At 41.9% G+C, this 18109-nt stretch overlaps 2 protein-coding genes across 7 annotated transcripts in view; both read right to left on the bottom strand.

The window, feature by feature from the left end:
* The window catches only part of LOC116942653 (uncharacterized), a 179357-nt gene extending 175540 nt beyond the window's left edge, over positions 1 to 3817 (bottom strand). For all 4 annotated transcript variants that reach the window (XM_032954834.2, XM_032954835.2, XM_076067281.1 and 1 more), the window contains exon 1: positions 3657 to 3817. The gene's annotated coding sequence lies outside the window, so the exon portion shown is untranslated. The remainder of the gene's footprint in view (positions 1 to 3656) is intronic.
* A 2654-nt stretch (positions 3818 to 6471) lies between these two features.
* Positions 6472 to 17377, bottom strand: LOC116942652 (uncharacterized). Of its 3 annotated transcripts, none has more exons than XM_032954833.2 (2): positions 17299 to 17377; positions 6472 to 13237 (listed from the first exon to the last, which is right to left on the bottom strand). In XM_032954833.2, the coding sequence occupies exons 1-2, from the start codon at positions 17314 to 17316 to the stop codon at positions 12266 to 12268; spliced, it is 990 nt and encodes a 329-aa protein (XP_032810724.2). In that variant the 5' UTR covers positions 17317 to 17377; the 3' UTR covers positions 6472 to 12265. The 3 variants fall into 3 exon arrangements, with proteins under 3 accessions (XP_032810724.2, XP_032810722.2, XP_032810723.2); XM_032954831.2 differs by having other exon boundaries at positions 17269 to 17344; XM_032954832.2 differs by having other exon boundaries at positions 6472 to 13234; positions 17269 to 17344.
* Positions 17378 to 18109: the final 732 nt, after the last annotated feature.

The raw sequence follows: 18109 nt of genomic DNA, 5'->3' as shown, positions 1-18109 counted from the left end.
GAGTGCACGAGCCAACGCACCACCTCCCCACCCCTCCCCCAGCGCATGAATTCTCCACCTATTAGTTGCTCCTCAATTGACGCGAGAGAACATCGGAGACGTAGACCAGTGCATGGAAAAATAGCGTGCATGTGTGGTACAATCCTAAGGCAAGCCACCGCTGACTTCATCACGATCACAGCAAAAAACCAACCACCAAGGCAGTGAGGGTTGCACGCATGTTCATGGTTTCCGATCGTGAAGATGCCACATGCTGACCATATGAACATTATGGCGGTACCCCTTGGTACCATAGCTACCCCGGGCTCTCGCATAACGTCCGTGATGCAGTCATTTTTAGTCTGTTGATGAGTCGGCGAATGCGGCAATCGACTCATCTCGACGAGCTGTTACACGATGCACGATTGAAAGTAGAATTTTTCGATAACGGATTATTTCATGCTAATGTTTGGGTGTTTCGACATCGCGGAGTGGCACTGATTTCGGCTTGATTTGGTACCCCAGTCGCGGATTTAAGTTCACCCCTGGAAAAAATAGTGTCCCAGAAATAAAATATTTAATTGCCTCGGCCAATTTGTATTATTTGGTACCCCGGGATAACACCATAAGGAGCACGTGGTCGGGCCACTGGCACACAAGGCACTGCTGTTCCACTGGATTTCCAGTGCCCGTATATTGGACACAGACCCACGTTATTGTTAACATTCTCTCCCCGGATACACAGCACAAGGGCTGATACACTCTTAATGGTATAAGCTAGTATTGTTATTGATTGAGGACGCTTTCACGCATTGGTAGTATTAACTTATGAAACCTCATGCAACATAAGGGGCTATTTTCATTTGACTCTGCTGATAATATGGAAATGTTTCCGCCCCCCCTGCCCCCCCCCCCCCCCCCCCCACTTCTGCATAGCACTTCAGGATCTTTACGGCAGAGCTGCTCAGCCAATTTTAACCATACTTGGGCAAGGAGAATACTTGTGCAGTAATATAAAACTCTCTAACTTGCTGCTTCAAAAGCGACCATCTGGTTTTCAGTGCCGAGAAAAGGCATTTAAAGTTGCAAAATATCGCCAAGCGTGCAAGGGAACAGTTGCTCGCCACTTTTAAGCTCATCTTAAAATACTCCTCGTGGACGCATTGCAAGCCGCCAGTACAAATAAGATGTAGGGCATCCCTGACATTAGATGAAATAAACAAGATTGTCTTTTCGATTTAAAGCTTTCGTCACTGCAAGGATTCATCTTCGTTGGTTCTTTCGGTAAAGTCACGTAGAATGAGAATAAAATAAAAAAAATATAGAATAAAATTCTCACAGTTTTATTGTGAGAATTTTATTGTGTTTTATTGTGTTGTTTTACGTGACTTTACCGAAAGAACCAAAGAAGATTGTCTTATTTGCTGGCATTTGATAGAGTTGCTGTGCAAGCATGCTTTGGCCACGTGTAGGGCCATGAGTCGTGACATAAGAGCTCCAATTATAAATCATCTTTTCAGATTCAGGAAAGAAGAAATAGGTCAAGAACTTAATTACACATCAATTAGATTCAAGTGTATAGTACAATAATTGCAATTTCACATAATCCAGAAGCATAAACTATACCATCATAGAGCTTTGCACATTTTAAATCTAAAAAAAAATGCGACGAGAGACATGCAATTTAGATTACACACTTAAGAGATGCATTGAGGCTTCCAAGTATATGCTTCGTGTGCACACAAACAGGCCTCTCCCTCCCTGGCTCTTTCCCTCCCTCCCCTCCCTCAGTAGAAATATGGCAAGCTACGTTATGTTTTTTTTTAACTGTACAGTGGTTTTGCTGTTGTGGACATACCAACGGAAAATATCACCATTCCCTGCTTTCTATATGAAATGATCTGGAGAGCTTATAAAAAGGGCAGTGTGAATCAAAAAAAGGACAGGTTGCAAGACCATGATCAATAAAATATGTACCACCTGGTGAGCCCCTGGCACAATAGTTTTCAACAACAGTGATTACTCAGAAATAAAAACAGCAATGCCCACACTCACATTAAACATGGACATGTGTGTGTGTGCATGTTCCTGTGAGGAACGGTGGCGCAATAGTTAGCGTACTACGCTACGAACCATGCCACCCGAGTTCAATTCACGCCCTCGGCCAACATCAGCGACGAATATATGAACCTGTCCTGGGCCTCCCGTAGGTCGACTCAGCCTTAAATGAGTACCTGATGCGGTGTCTAAAAATCAGCACTGGGAGACAAAGGCAGCTGGGCATGGTGCTGGCCACCCACCCACCCCCCTCGTGTGCCGTGTTGGCCTTCGTAAGTGCTCTCTAACAGAAGTTGCCCCAACAGTCCTTACAGGCTATATGGGGGCATTTGTTTGTGTTTATGTACAATTTGCATAGTGGTTATATGGTGTTCATGCATTGCACTGTACTTGAATTTCAATGCCCAAAGTTCAATTCCAGGCCAGGTACATCACTGATAATTGGCATGTCAACCTTCTCTGAGATGCCCATAAATAAACTTAGCCTAAAATGAGTACGAACTGTGATGTATGAACATCAAGATTAAGTCAACAATGATAGACGATCAGCTGTGGTTGTAGCTCCGACGCAATTAATTTGCCACAATTACCTCAATAGGTGCTCGCTAACTCACTTGCCCCTATGGATACATTTAAACAACTCTCTGAGGATGAAAGGTGGTATGTTATTTGATTCCCTATACATTTGCAACGATTAAAGGACATTAAAACACCGCGTTGCACCCACGTTACTTAAAGCAAAATAGTGCAGTTCTGGAATAAGCACTTACACTTAATTCGCGATAAAAAATATATAAATACGCGGGAAATGAAGAACTAGCAAAGCATGCTGCTGACCTGTAAATCAGTTAAGGATGACCGCAAATGCTACATCAGCGCAGGGAAGTTTCAATGTAACCAGATCGCTCACAAACTCGGAGCAAGCACCATCATGCACGGTAGGAACAGACATAATCTCTTCTATACCTGCCGGCCACGTCGTTTTGCACGTTCCTCACCACTGGTGGCACACTATTATACTTTCAAACTGTTCGCTGTCTATCGCTTACTGCTGGAGGATTACTGCGGTTTAAAAGTAATATAGAAACACATATATAACGACGATTAAAAGTTAAAGAAAAACTTCTGAAGAATCCTCTAAAAAAATGACGCCACCCAAACACACAATGCGGCCGAAACTATTTGTAGCTTTGTTTGTAGCTGATGCAAATCTCATGCAGATAAGATGACACCCGTGTCTCACACACAAATGTCAAAGCTCATTTTGGTGAGTGGAACACTCTTCCAGAAACAAAAAAACTTTTTTTTACAACTGATATGTAGGTTATCAACAAATAACATATGCGCACGACATTATCACCACGACCACAGGAAGAAAAAAAAGCTATTGTGTCAAAAAAATCAGACAGTACAACAATATTTACCACGTGATTTTGACAAACGTTTGCATGCAAGCTATGGAAAATAATACAACAGCACGTAAAAAATGGCATAAAGATACAAACTTTACCTACTCCTACCAGTTAACTTTTAAACTCCGAGTACAGCTATGATGCTGGAGATAGTTTAATGATGTTTACGGTTTTACTGCTTTGCATTCCAAATCTACACACGCTTACCAGCGGAATGCACTTTCACCATCACACGCTGCCGTTTACTGAGAGATCGTTTGCAATGCTACACAACGGCCCTGCTTTTCTCTTCTCTTCTGCTCTTGCTCTCACCCCCTCTCTCTCTCTCTTTCCTCTTCCTGTGAGTACTCCCCCCCCCACCACCGCTCAGACACACACACAAAAACCCAAAGCAAAAGCAACTTTTTTTGAGAAGTTGTGACGTTCGCCTACTGACACGCACACACACACACCGATCCCCTCTCCGCCAATGAAAGGCAACGCTCCAGGCATAAGTGCACACGAGAACAATCCCCTCGCCTCCTTTGCTCAACATCTGGACTTTGTCAGCAAAACGTTTGGCGAAACGTTTGTAAATTCACGACATGTGAGTTACTCATGCTCACGTCTTCAGATATGCTGTACGTTTTTTTTTGTTAATATCTGGTGCTTTCTGGGTGTATGGCTTATAAAGGAGACATTTCACATTTTTTATTCAATTGTTCTGAAGAGAAAGTAGTCTTTAAGGAACAAACACTGGTACGTGTATTTATTTGACACTTATTTTAATTGTATGCTGTCAAGAGACAAGTCTACCATTGCCTTCCCTTCAAATATATTCTGAAACTGGTTCAATTTGACCAATAATGGATTAATAAGACACGAAATACAATGTGATCAACAAAAACACAATGCAAAATGAAAGTGTATAATACAGGTTTGTATCAGTGTGCAGCTTCCTACTATAAATGTGTCACAGTACAAACAACTATTTGTTTTGCAAAGAAAAATATTAGCTTCTGCTGCCCGGTGTTCAAAGCGTCCGTGTTATCAGGCATTAAAATACCAATGTAACAACCGCATGTGGTTGATGCCTATGTCCTGCTGGAGCCAGGTTTGTCTATTTGCACAACAAACACACAAACAAGCACAACTGCACGTGGAAAGGTTGGGATTTGAGACTTCACTTATAGGTCCAAGAGAGCCTGGTAAGCTTGTCGCAATTGGTGGTTGCTTTGTTGCTTGCACCTCCAAAGCTGTTTCTGTCAGTATCACAAGGTGCCAGATTGGCTTTTCATGGACATGGGGCCCATATTGTGGCCCAGGTGTCTCTTAGATTTTTATTTTTGTACGGTTAGCACACTGGACTTGCAATGGTTAGTATACTTAACTTTGCAATGGTTACCAGACTGGACTTGCAATCCAGACATTGCCAGTTCGATTTCCCGGCATGGCAGTTGAAAGAAAATTGACACGTTTCTTGACCCCGCTACTTCTGCACGCTGGGCAGTATACATTGGTACAACATAGTTAGGAAATTGGTAGGTCGCATGCAGCGGGGGGGGGGGGGGGGCTAAAGTTTGGCTACTCGCATCCTCTTCAAAAATGTCTGCCCATTGTGAAAGAGTAGACCAAACATACCCTTGAGAGTATATAGTTGATATCCTTCCACCAACAGCGTCATAAGCAAACCATTGGAGGGATACACCATGCACTCCTTCATTGCGTGGCTGCTCAAGAAGGGCAGTGACACCCGAGGAAAATGTGTCTGTTTACTGATCACAAGAATGCAGTTTTGACTGTTGCCTGGCTTGTTCATGTTATTGCGAGTGTTGATGAATGCCTGTAACCCACTTTGAAGGTGCTGTTGGTGGATCTCTGTACAGTATGCATATATAACCATGTACATGACTCCCGAATCTGTTACAGGGTGCAGGCTAGCCCACCAGATGGCAGTAAAGCAAATTGGTTTCTGATTGCTCGCCGGTGGGTTCTCAGGAACAGAAGAAGCTCCCAGCAGGTGCAGCGAATCGTCGGACATGTCTAAAACATCGGGCATCACGCTGACCAATTTGACCGGATGACACACGGGAGAGCTATACAGCACAACTGCGAAACCCTGTGCACTGTTTTTTGATCAATATGTTGAGGTGTATGAGAGCTATCCTGCCATATGTATGTATTGTCTCCAGGTGCTGTAGTTTTTTTCATACGGACTAGACAGCCCAATGCAGGACTTTTATGAAAAAGCCTCAACGCTCAATGAGAGATGACTTTATAACTAAAAAAATATTGTTATGTCAATGCTGCTTCCAGGCTTTGTTCGGCTGATCTGACACAGAATAAACCACAATCTTGTAGTTAAACAAACCGTTTTACTTTGCGAAGGATATTCGCGTTCAAGCCCAACATCCGAGAGATATTATACGTTACTTTACATATTAAGTGAGCATTGTGTCAACGTAACTTTTTTAAGTAAAAAAAAATATCTCATTCTATAACGTGAAACTTTTAAAAGTCACGTCCAAAGGGCAATTGTACTCTCTGCACGCAATATGCAAATGGAGAAGAAATTATATGTCTTGAGGCATTAATGTGACAAATAGGTACTTACGTTTCATGAGTTTTGGTACAGGTGAGGTTTTGGATAACGAAAATGTAAGAAAATGTAGATCTGTCTCCACTCAACAAAAAAGAAACATACTAATTAAACAATTTCTGACAAGATTTGGCAACCCATTGTCAGATTAGAGGGAACTAAATGGCTAAACATAGGAAATTAGAATAAAGCAAATAAATCCACAGATAAATTGATTTGTTAAATCTCCAAGATTAAATACTGCAACTTTTAATCCATTGACGAATGGGCCTTCTCGATCAATGCATTTCAATAGTTTTTGTTTTAATCTCTAGGATTTGTTAATCTGTGACGTGTAATTCCATCCATTGATCTACAGGATTTATTAAATGTTCATGTTTTGCAGCAAATAAATCAAATGGAAATGGGCAGCATGCATCACGAGAACGACAGAGGAGAGACAAAACTAACGACGGAGCGGAGATCGAGAGGAGGCAACGGAGGCAGAGGAAGACGGCGGAAGAGACGGCAGCAGCGAGACGACATCGCAGATCTCGGAGGCCATGCTGGACAGAGAGCAACGACTGAAAGGAAGGAATGGACGCGAATGGGGGAGGTGCTTGCCATGCCGCCGTAAGTTACTGGCCGACGACAGCAACAACAATATCACGAATTCCTGCAGTCACGAAAGCTTAAAGTCAAGATTTAACAACAATATCATTCTGGTATTAAGTATTGCAACCTTGAATGGGTTTAAACTTCACAACGTCTCATCAGCAGGGTGTGGTCTTTAAACACTGGCAACAAAACTGACACCTTTTTTTACAAGGAGTCATGTTTACATTGACCACAATACCTGCGGTCGGAACGCAAACAAAAACAACAACTCTGATAATGTATTGGCACTGTCCTTGAAATTTATTGGTCCACACCCGAGACAGCTTTCTTTAGAGCCTCGTCTCACATGGTGTTGGACCAGAAGACGCCAAAAGGCGCACAACTCAAAGACAATGCACCATCAGAGAATGAGCGCTCGGGGTAAGCATTTATACCATTGGAAACCTCATTGGCCAGTAAAAAAATATGATAATTGTTTTTTTCCCCTTTTATCTGGCAACAAAACTGACACCTTTTTTTACAAGGAGTCATGTTAACATTGACCACAATACCTGCGGTAGGAACGAAAACAAAATACAACTCTGATAATGGTTCAACACCATGTGAGATGAGGCTCTAAAGAAAGCTGTCTCGGGTGTGGACCAATCAATTTCAAGGACAGTGCATACATTGTTTTTTGTTTGCGTTCCGACCGCAGGTATTGTGGTCAATGTAAACATGACTCCTTGTAAAAAAGGTGTCAGTTTTGTTGCCAGATGAAAGGGGAAACAACAATTATCATATTTTTTTTACTGGCAAATGAGGTTTACCCCAAGCTCTCATACTCTGATGGTGCATTGTCTTTGAGTTGTGCGCCTTTTGGCGTCTTCTGGTCCAACACCATGTGAGACGAGGCTCTAAAGAAAGCTGTCTCGGGTGTGGACCAATCAATTTCAAGGACAATGCCAATACATTATCAGAGTTGTTGTTTTTTGTTTGCGTTCCGACCGCAGGTATTGTGGTCAATGTAAACATGACTCCTTGTAAAAAAGGTGTCAGTTTTGTTGCCAAATAAAGGGTAAAAAAACCAATTATCATATTTTTTTACTGGCAAATGAGGTTTCCAATGGTGTAACTGTTGGGAAATCCAATATTACGGACAAGAGCCATGATCTCTGACTCCTGTCTCTAATTTGAGTAAAGCAATAGCGACTAACGACTGATTCAGTACTCGGAGCACCATACTTTTCTTTAATGCAAGGTATACATAACATGAAGCATTAATCAGCCATCAATTAATGGTCAGCCTCAGTTTGCGACATCTCGGGCTTCAGAAGCAGCAAGCTTCGGTATCGTTTTGTCTACGGCATGGGTTGGATGCAAGATGCATGCATCGCTGCTTAATGGATCTTACCAACAATATATGTGATTTGAGACTCGGGAAACCGCACCATCTTTATTGATGAGCCAGATGGTGCACACGTTGTACATTCAGGGTTTGTGTGCAGCCCGTAATATAATGGTTCTGATTGATCTAATGCATTGAAATGTAAAACAGTTCCCCCTGTTGGTTCTACTTAGCAATTTTATATACATTAAATCAAAACGGGAGTTCTCAACCAGCCGGTCAGTGCAACTGTTAAGGGTCTGCAGCTCTCAATCAGAAGGTGATTCACTCAAATCTAAAGAAGCAGTCGATCCAGCCCTTCATCCATAAGAATGTGGATTTAGACCCCGGTTTTTTCCAACTGCAGCAGTTGAAGCACTGGGTCAGTTTCTTAAATTCCTCACCTGTGTCCACCCAGCAGTTTAAATGGGTACACCACGGTTGATTTGCAAATCATGTGTGATGGGGTAAAGTGTGGGCACTTCCACTTCTTCCAAGATGTCTTACCAGCAAGAAAGAAAAGTCCAAAATACCCTCCATAGGAGGCCCTCTGGAGCTTTCTATAGTGTGGAGGCCCTTTTGCTGGCAGTGTCATAGAAAATAGTTGCAGGGCTGCACCCTTACCTTTTTAACAGAAGATGGATACCAACCAATGCCCATTCGAGCAGGAACCTTAAATTTGAGGAATGGAAGGGCATTTCACAGGAAAGTATAAGAAGGTTTGATAAGATTTAATTCTCGAAAATAATTAATGTAGACAAACTGCTGAAGAAATATTACTTTACACAAGCACGTTGCTACAGTCTTGGCGATTTAGCCATGAATATACGTTGAAAAGTCAAATAGTCTCTACCCAAACGAGCACGGGATAGTGCCCACCTCCTTTGCCAGCAGTGGAAATTCCACATTCTAGCGACCAGTTTCGACATATGATCGCTGCTGCTGACTTTCTAAAAACCTAATTCGTTATAAAAGTTAATGTCTGTTTTAACTGATGGCTCTGGTGGGGTATGCCTGAAGGGTTTTTGGATCACACTGCGATGAATTCTGCGTGCAACACTCACCTGCAGGGCAAGCAAGCTTTTGAATGATGCAGTGCAGAAAGTAGGTTTATGAAAGAGTATCTGCGTGAATACGTGTTTCTATGATCCCATCGTATGTGAAAATTATATCCAAGCAAAAAATAATGAATATCATCCAACCCATATTATTACTAATATGTCGAAGCAACTATTCATTATGATGTTAGTCGATACATCAATGTGTGCCATGCGTGACTTTCATGATGGATTTTTTTTTACATTTTCTCGTCACAAAATCTTTCATAAACTTGCCATATCATTATAATCGCAACTGTTTGGAGATACTCCATGCGATGTTCACAAGAGAACACGTGATTTTACAGCCCTTTGTAAAGCCACTGCTGACTGGTGGCCACTCCACTCCCATGACGGCTACGGGGATTATATAACCATACTTCATCACACAAAGTCGTGCAGATTGGCGAAGGTCGTGGGGCTTTGAGGGCCCTGTACTTATTAGGATATTACTCGGCACTGATGTTAGCCATGGCCAGGTATTGCACTCAGGTCGTCATGTTCGTAGTGTAGTACACTAAGCACCAATCCAGCGTTCCACCCAAAGATACAATATGTATTAGACTAGAGTGTGGGTATATGACAAGCAATTCATGAGAACATTGTAAAGAATGTAATTATAGTTATTATGGGATTCTGTCTCAGTGAGTGCAATATAATTTGGCAGTTTTGCTTTTATATTTTTATATATATACAGCCATAATCCTATTATCTCCTCTATTTTTTTTTTATAGAGGCATGCCGAACAAGTTGTTGCGGAAATCCAATTCACAATGCGCGTGCGCCTGTGCGAAAACACTTCATCCTCATCGTTGGCACGGTTTTCTTCGCAGCCGCAATTGAAATGTGGCTCGGCACGCGCAACCTGTCCCTGCGCGTGGCCGTTTGCGCTTGGCAAAACTGTCCCCACTACGCACCGCAGTTGTTTTCGAATCCAATTGAATCCCGAGACATTCGCACATTGACACCCACCGCGGCATCATCGGCACGACACCAACAACTGGGAAGAGTGTTTTTGTTTTTGCTGAGTTCGGACAAACAGCTGGCCTATAACCCTGTTATTGCTTCCCCCCCAACTATATTGCCTTAATTGTCCCATTGAAATCGCGTGACGTCATTCATGTTTTTTTTTGTCGATTTTGGATCTTTCATAAAATAACAAGACGTAAATACTGTCCCGCCGACGTCACTTCAGCAGTTAGGAGGCATCGTCTCTGTTACAAGATGGCACAAATTTATATACACCCCTGCAGAAGTAAGCGTAAATTATACTCACCAAATGTTCGTTTTCGTAATTTAAATGTTCCAAAGCGACACCAAACCGCTTAAGTACCGTATAATTGTTCCTGTGTGTGTGCATATATATCACTGGTTACGGGGTAGAATGTTGTGCTTGGGAACCCAGTGTTAATAGCAGGCGGTGGCTTGGGTGCGAGAGCACAATCTCACTAGCGATGACGGCTCAGTGCTCGAACACGGGGATTGAAAGCACCCCCAGCGAGCCAAGTGGCCACCTCGACCCGGCAGTTCGTGACTGATGGTCGCGCAAACATTCGAGGGATCGTGCAACCATATTTTATTTTCACTAGAGGTGTGTCAACAACCCCCCCCCCCTTCCCCGCCTCCGGCATGGGAGGTCAAACTTAACAATTGTACTTTGGCTCAAAGTTGCCGCATTGTGGCGGAGAATACGCAAATCAGTTCAACAGGTAGGCCATCGCGACCAATATCCATTATCCATAATAGGGGTTGTTGGGTTAGATCGCGTAAACCCGCCACCACCCGACACAGCCAAATATTTGTCACGTGAACAAAATCGTTACTAATTGGATGTGTCGGGTGGTGGCGAGCTTAACGGCACATTTATATTTCGGCGATCTAACCCAAAAAAAACCTCTATTATGGGGAATACACAGAGCGGCGCGTATCCAACGGGCCCCTCGTTTCTCTCCTCGTGCGTACCCTTCAGATTGAGTAATTTCATTCACGGCGTGGGACCCTCGCAGGGAGGAGTAAAGACGGAATTTGCAGGTCAGCATGTGAATAAAAGGCAGAGCAATTTTGTTTACGTGCAAATCTACTTGCACCTGGAACGTCCTTTGAGTTGTGCAAAGCTAAGGAGAAAACATGTTCACATTTTGATTTAAAGCTTTCGTGACTGCAGTAATTCATATTCTTAGCTCTTTCGGTAAAGTCATATATATTTTATTGTTTCCCTTCAACGTGACTTTACCGAAAGAGCTAAGAATATGTTCACATTTGTACTGGAGATGTACGTATGTTGAACTTATTTCGCACTCTACGTAGCTAACCGTGCTAATCTGAGGTATGTAGATGTAGTGGGCTCAAGGAACAAAGAAAAGCATTTGTTATGGTAGGACAAACATGAACTTTACCTGTGTGTATAGCCAACACGACCCATACACTGATGTAAATTTGTGAATTGGACATATTGCAGTTTAAAAATCGAAACATTTCTAAAAGTAATCATTAAAAACGTATATTGCATTTCAGATATTAATAGTTCAATATATATTTGTGAAAACATTTACAGCAGCAGATACATTTACATACCAGACGATATTTTCACGAAGTCCATGTAACATTGGACAACAAGTCTCACGAATGAAAAAGCCAAAGATCCCCCGTATAGCCTTAGCAGACTGTTGGGGCAAGTGCTGTTAGCGAGCACCAATGAAGGTCGGCAAGGCTTCACGAGGGGGTGGGTGGCCAGCACCACGCCTGGCTTCCTTTGTCTTCTCAGTAGCATGTTTACATATCACACCAGCAGCTACTCATTCGCGGCTGAGTCGACTAACGGAAGCCCCAGAGACCGGTTCAGATAATTGTCACTGGTGTTAGCTGGCAGGGGGAATCAAACCCGGCTCGCCAGTTTTGATTCCCGGCTTTTTGTAGCGCAGTGCGCTAACCCGCTACACTACCGCTCATGTGTTTCACACACGCATACACGTTAAACTAATCTCGTGTGAACGCTAAACAAACATTTAAAATAAAGCAAAGTCAAGTCAATAAACAGTCAATTTAAACATGACGCACATTCGATTTGTCTGTGGCATGAGCGCACTGTGCAAATGCAGCAAAACAATCACGTTATCAATTTAGCGCGGTTTTCTGCAACTATTAGGATTCGTCTTCAGATGCTTCCACTGGTTGGAGATTAATTTGCATGATCGCCGTTCTTTTTGACAAGCTGTGCTTTTGATGACGTCTCCAACAGTTTCTTTGCATTGCTGAGGACTCTTTCTGTACGCTTAGATGACCCGGCTTTCCCTTCGAAGTGGGTGTGATTCTCAATTATATTCCCGACTGATTTGAATCGATTGGTCTTTGGCGGGTTAGTGGCGGCATTCACTCGCTGCACAGAGGTTCTCGTCGCTTCAAAAACCTGTCTGAGACCCGCTCGCTCTATCTCCAATTTGCAACGGGATGGTGATGCGTCAGATCTATGCGCACCATCGCGGGGGACGGCTGCGTTATTTACGCAAGCTTTAACGTTCTGACGCGGTTCCCGAAATCTAATTTCACGCGCTGTTTTAACGCCCGGTGAAAACTCAGGCCCCGACTTCTGCGGGAGAAAGTGACTTTTGCTCGCTGGCATCAATTCGGCGCCGAGGTGGCGCTTGTTTTGAAAAATCGTCTCTTCCTTTGGGACAACCAACAAGGCCTTTTCCTTACGTTTCATTTCTTCCATCGTGTCCAAAACTAATGGAGCCAGAGTCCTTCGCTGTGCATGGAATGCTTTTGACAAGTCGCTCCCGGGCATGTGATTCCCCGGGCGAGAAACGTCGACCTTGTATCCGACGGCAATTTTTTCAAGCTGGGACTTTTTCACGTCATCTGGGAGGTCCAGTGGAGCCAGCTTTAAGGGCTTTCGTATAAACTTCTCATCACTGTGGTCTTTCTCATTACTGATAGGCTTTTCAATGTCAGGTCTGTCAATAGTCTCTGTTATTGTAACAATTGGGGGCGGCACAAGATTTCGCTTTGATAAACCTTTGCAGTCCTCCTGATTGCTTCTTTCGGTTTGGGATTTCTTTGCAGCTGCGACAGTAAAAGGGGGCTTTTGTTTAGGGCTCGGTAAGGACAATACGGCGTCTTCATTCATTTGGGACGCTCTAGGCATTTCCTTCTGAAACAAAATCACACAAGTTGAAGGTTATTATTATCATTGTGCACTTGCATCCAGTCGCCTCATTCCCTCCACCACTCGCTAACATTCATAGGCATGCACGCACACATACGTTTAAAATGTGCGAAAAGGAAACAGGCTGCTTCAAATTTGAAAGTGATTTTTTGTTAGCGAGAACCAACGATTAAATGAAAGGAGCATTTTTTCTGATGAGCAACATCAATAAAGCTTGTCATCTTCATTTCATTTGGCCATCATCGCCATTATTGCAAGCCAAGTAAGCCCCCATTATGGCAGAGCCACGTGTCTCCTCCTCCAATAAACTTTCAAAGTTCCAATCACTTTTGCCAAGAAGCTTGGCTCGAGATGCCCACATAATCAACACAAGCAGCCAACACCACGAACAAAGTTTAAAGCATTTTTAAATAGCACCACTACTTACCGAGGTGTTTAACTGTCGGCTCACAATGTCTCATTTAGTCTGATTTAAATTATTTATAATTTTGTATTGTGTACAAAGTATTTTTCAATCGTTCTGCTGGTGTTAATTTTGGTAATAATGTGCTGTTTTTTAATTAATATTTATTAAGTGAAATGTTGCTTGCATTATATTTAGTGTCATTTATTTCCCTCAGATAATAACCAATAGGAACAATTTAGGAGATTAAAATTACATTATTTCGTTGTTGCTGCTCAATGACCTTCACATTATTTTGACGAAGGGCAGTCAAACAATATATTGAGGTTTTTTTTTTCTCCACTCGGTGACAGATATTAAATGCATGCTATTTTTTCCAAGCAACCTGTTACTCATTGAATACTTATTTCATAATCCAAGTCAAACGTAAAAATGTCTCCTCACTCAAAATATTGATGTAGCCTTAATATTTGTCGGTGGCCCTGAGCCAATTGTGGAAATTCCACATTGTGGAGGCCAATGATTTTACAGAATGACCAATGATGACATCCTAGAGAAGTGGTAGATATTTTATCAACCCAAGAACAATTATAGGCTGATTCCACCCCTCAACAGGAATTGAACTCATATATATATGACGGTGGTCTTTATTTTTCTAAATACGTTTTATGATTGGAATTGGTTCTTGTTATTGAATAATGCACGACCAAAAATTTTAGCCAATTTTATCCATGGTCCTTATTGTAAATAAGGATTGTAATGAGGATCACCCTCCCTATTATAAATACACAGCATCTAGGGGGGCATATAGACCTCATTTTAATGTAGGTCCTTCTTGCAGCAAAGATGTGAGCAAGAAATTGCAGGGCTGTACCTTTACCATTTGTATATTGTTGTGTTTTACAAATTCAATTAAAAAAGCGGTCACGACCTCTGTTTGAAAATAAAGTGTCCATCCACTCAGCTCTCAAATTGTTTCTACAGTCGTGGACAAAGGTGATCTTTTTTAGTACATGGAGGTGAGCTTGCTTCATCCAAGCTTACAGTGAATCCCCCTGCTTAAGATTATATTTTTATGTTTTTAAAGCTCTGCTTTACACTGCCAGTTATTTTTTCTGGATGCTACCAAGTGTCATTCATTATAATAATACAAAAGAAGCACAGTAACCAACAATATCGGGAAAGAATGTCACTTTATACGCAATATGTACACATTATTGGGTAGAAATGTATTGGGAGTTCATAGGTACGTTGGATGTTCTTTGTAGTGATTTCATGGATACTTTCGTATTCGTTGTTGCCATTATGGTTCTTTTATCCACGAATTAATAAATAAGGAACTGGCAACGCACGATCTTTAGCTTGTTAGACAGTATTCCTCTGGTACTCTTGACGAAATGCCTGCAGCATTTGAATGATGTTACAGCCGTGTAAAGCTTCCGTGGTAATGAGCCAAACGGTGAGGTTTATCTTGATGCGTGGGAAGCCACAGTATTCGCTTACAGAGCGCATAGTGGTTCCAGTCAAGCGAATGCTTGTAAATCTGCAGATACAACAACAGGCTCGATGTTCAAAATGACCTACTTATCACAATCGTCAAGCTGAAAAAAAACAGTATAAGACTTGAATTCATACAGAAAAGCCTCTTTAGTTTCGATGCTTTTTTTTCCAGGAGGGATTTATTGTGGATTTTAAGCCAAATTGATATTGAGCATTTCGTTATTTGTGCAAGAAAACTAGCGAACCCGAATCCAATTAATTAATACAATTCATGTTTGTATGTAACACAAGGCAAAGGAGCAGCCCTGCAGTGTCTGCTGGCGGAATTATATCCAAGCCCTGTCGGTGACACGTAATGTTGGCCTACCTCGCCTACATCTTATCGGACGTCTTGGAAGATGTAGCAGTACCCACATTTTACCCCACCGCACACGACCTGCTGATCAACTCACTGTGGTGTATTATTTATACTGCATGTAAGGCATACACTATAATAATATCGCTGACAATTCCATATGCGGTAAATGGATCAGCAACCTATTTTCTCTACTGCCAACTTGTTCTGGAGGTAGGTTTACCATGTCTAAGATGATGCCTAACACGGGCTACTAACCCAAAATGATGCACCTTCATATCCACACTAAAGATTTCATCATTAACACTTCCATATTACCGTCGACATCTGTATCTGTATTCTATTATAAAGAATAATTAATGACAAAAACAAGGTGGGTGGTTTTGATGTGTGCACGTGCACCAGTACAAACGGAGTCACTTAAGCTTATGATGAAATGTTTGAAAATATTTTTACTTAGAAATTATTGTTATATATTGAAACTATTAATATGTGCTCTAGTGGTATCTAAATTAATTGAACATTTTTACTTATACCACCGAGTCCATAGCAGTGCTTTGCACTTGTTTAACTTTTTTTCGCACGGTATGTGGCCCACCGTGCTAATCGGAGGTGCAGTGCCCAATAAACCCTCCGCACATCGGTTATGCACTGGGCTGTCGGGGGAGGTATTGACTTCTACATGGACGCACCGCCCAGTCCTTGATTATATTGTGCCTGACCTCAGTAAGTCTCTAATGAGAAACCTGGAGTAAATAAGGAAACAGGATTGTGTATAATGTTGTCGTCGCAATGGAGGTAATCGATTATTTTTTTATGCATTTTGTACAGCAACTGCAAAAGTCAAGCGTTGGGCATGGAACATATGATCCAAGAGAAAGAATGCCTTCCCACTTTGTACAAACATCCCAATATAGGACCACAGAGCTTGGGCAATTGTTGGCGCTGGTCCTGGCTGCCTTCCAGCTTGTCTGTGATTTCCTGCACCTCTGAAGCATTTTTTTTATCTCTCTGTAGATGGAAATAAAAGTGTCAATGTTACAAATTTAAACTCTACTTAAGCTTCCGCGGGTATGTAAAAGAAAGACAGAACAGTGGGTTTACAGATCCAACACAATCTGTAATCGATGTCTTTCACGCTTAACAAAAATCAATAACTAAGTGTCTGCATAAAAACATTGTTGTAGATCATGTGGCATGGAAGGTACTAACTCATCCTGAAAAAATAGGGAATGCTAAATTATGTTTGTTATGCTATTTATACGACTAGATGCCAAATTAGATTAAATGTTACATTCTAAAAAAATAAGATACAATACATGAAACAAGACCAACAATAAAACAAATGCATGTTTTCCCTAATGTAACTTTACTTCTTATCTTTCTAGTTAAATATAAAAATCCCAAAATACATACATTACAATAGGTCAACAATTTAAGGCCAGAGATACAGGGGACTGGGGTTGAGACAAGCAAAGAGGCAGAGAATATAAGTACATGCATGCAGAATGACCAAACGGCTGACACCCAATGCAATTATCAGTCTTTTGGCTGAGAGAAAGAGCAATTTAATGGTTAAAGTTCCAAATTGAAAGGGGATCTTTTGACACGTAAAATCATGTTGAACATTCACCCAAAAAAAAAACCTGTGTTTGAATACATTGTACTCAGTATCACAGTGGTGCAAATACATCCAAAACGATGAAATAAGACTGGATTATGAATACAGCCCTATGCGCAGATAGTCAAGGGACTTACGGTGCCCTCGTGCAGTCTTGCGCAAGTCACCTGTTGTGTTCTTTTCATCGCTGTCACAAACAACACGGTCCTGCCAGAAGCGGGCCCCGAGGTTTCCGTGCAGTGCCCATTTTAAATGTCCCAATGTAATGCGATTATAAGTTTAACGAGGATTTTACAAGCACGTGACCGTGTAAGCATGGGATTTGCTGTACCAGTGGTGACTGCCCGCATTGTCGCTAAGAGAACTTACAAAGATGTGTCTTTGACATGCCCTTTTGAGGGAAAATGTCAGTATTACTTAAAAAGAATAAGATAACATGGTAAAAAAAATACAATTTTCATACCATAGTTAGTCTATGCTACAGTTATTTTAGTTTGTTCTGAGGGAGGCAGTGGTACAGTGGTTAGCATACTTCGCTGTGAACCTCATCATCTTAGTTCAATTCCTGACCATTGCTGACATCAGTGACGAGTGGTTTCTGAACCCCTCCTGCGGTCCTGCTCCATCTCCCTGCATAAATCTGCAATGACCAGCGGTGAAGGATGGTCACATAACCTCCCATAACCAGCATAGCATGGGCAGGTTTTTATCTAGCAGTGGATTGACAAAGGATTGTACATTATCATTGTATCTAGAATATGTATTATTGCATTAAATCCTTAACCTTCAATAGATTTATACTGTCTACGTATTTCGTATGTGTGGAGTGGTCAGCGCGCTGCGCTATGAACCCCGTGACACAAGTTTTGATTCCTGCTTACAGCCACCAACATCAGCGACGATTATTGAAACCAGTCCTGGGCCTCCCCCAGGTCGACTCAGCCTTAAGTGATTACCTTGTGCGGTGTGTAAACATCA

The sequence above is a fragment of the Petromyzon marinus genome, chromosome 15 (genome assembly GCF_048934315.1).
Source record: "Petromyzon marinus isolate PM22_M1 ecotype Great Lakes invasive population chromosome 15, UKy_Petmar_22M1.pri1.0, whole genome shotgun sequence".
NCBI lineage: Eukaryota > Metazoa > Chordata > Hyperoartia > Petromyzontiformes > Petromyzontidae > Petromyzon > Petromyzon marinus.
The sequence above is the reverse complement of the archived record's forward strand: the minus strand, read 5'-3'. Positions and strand labels throughout refer to the sequence as shown.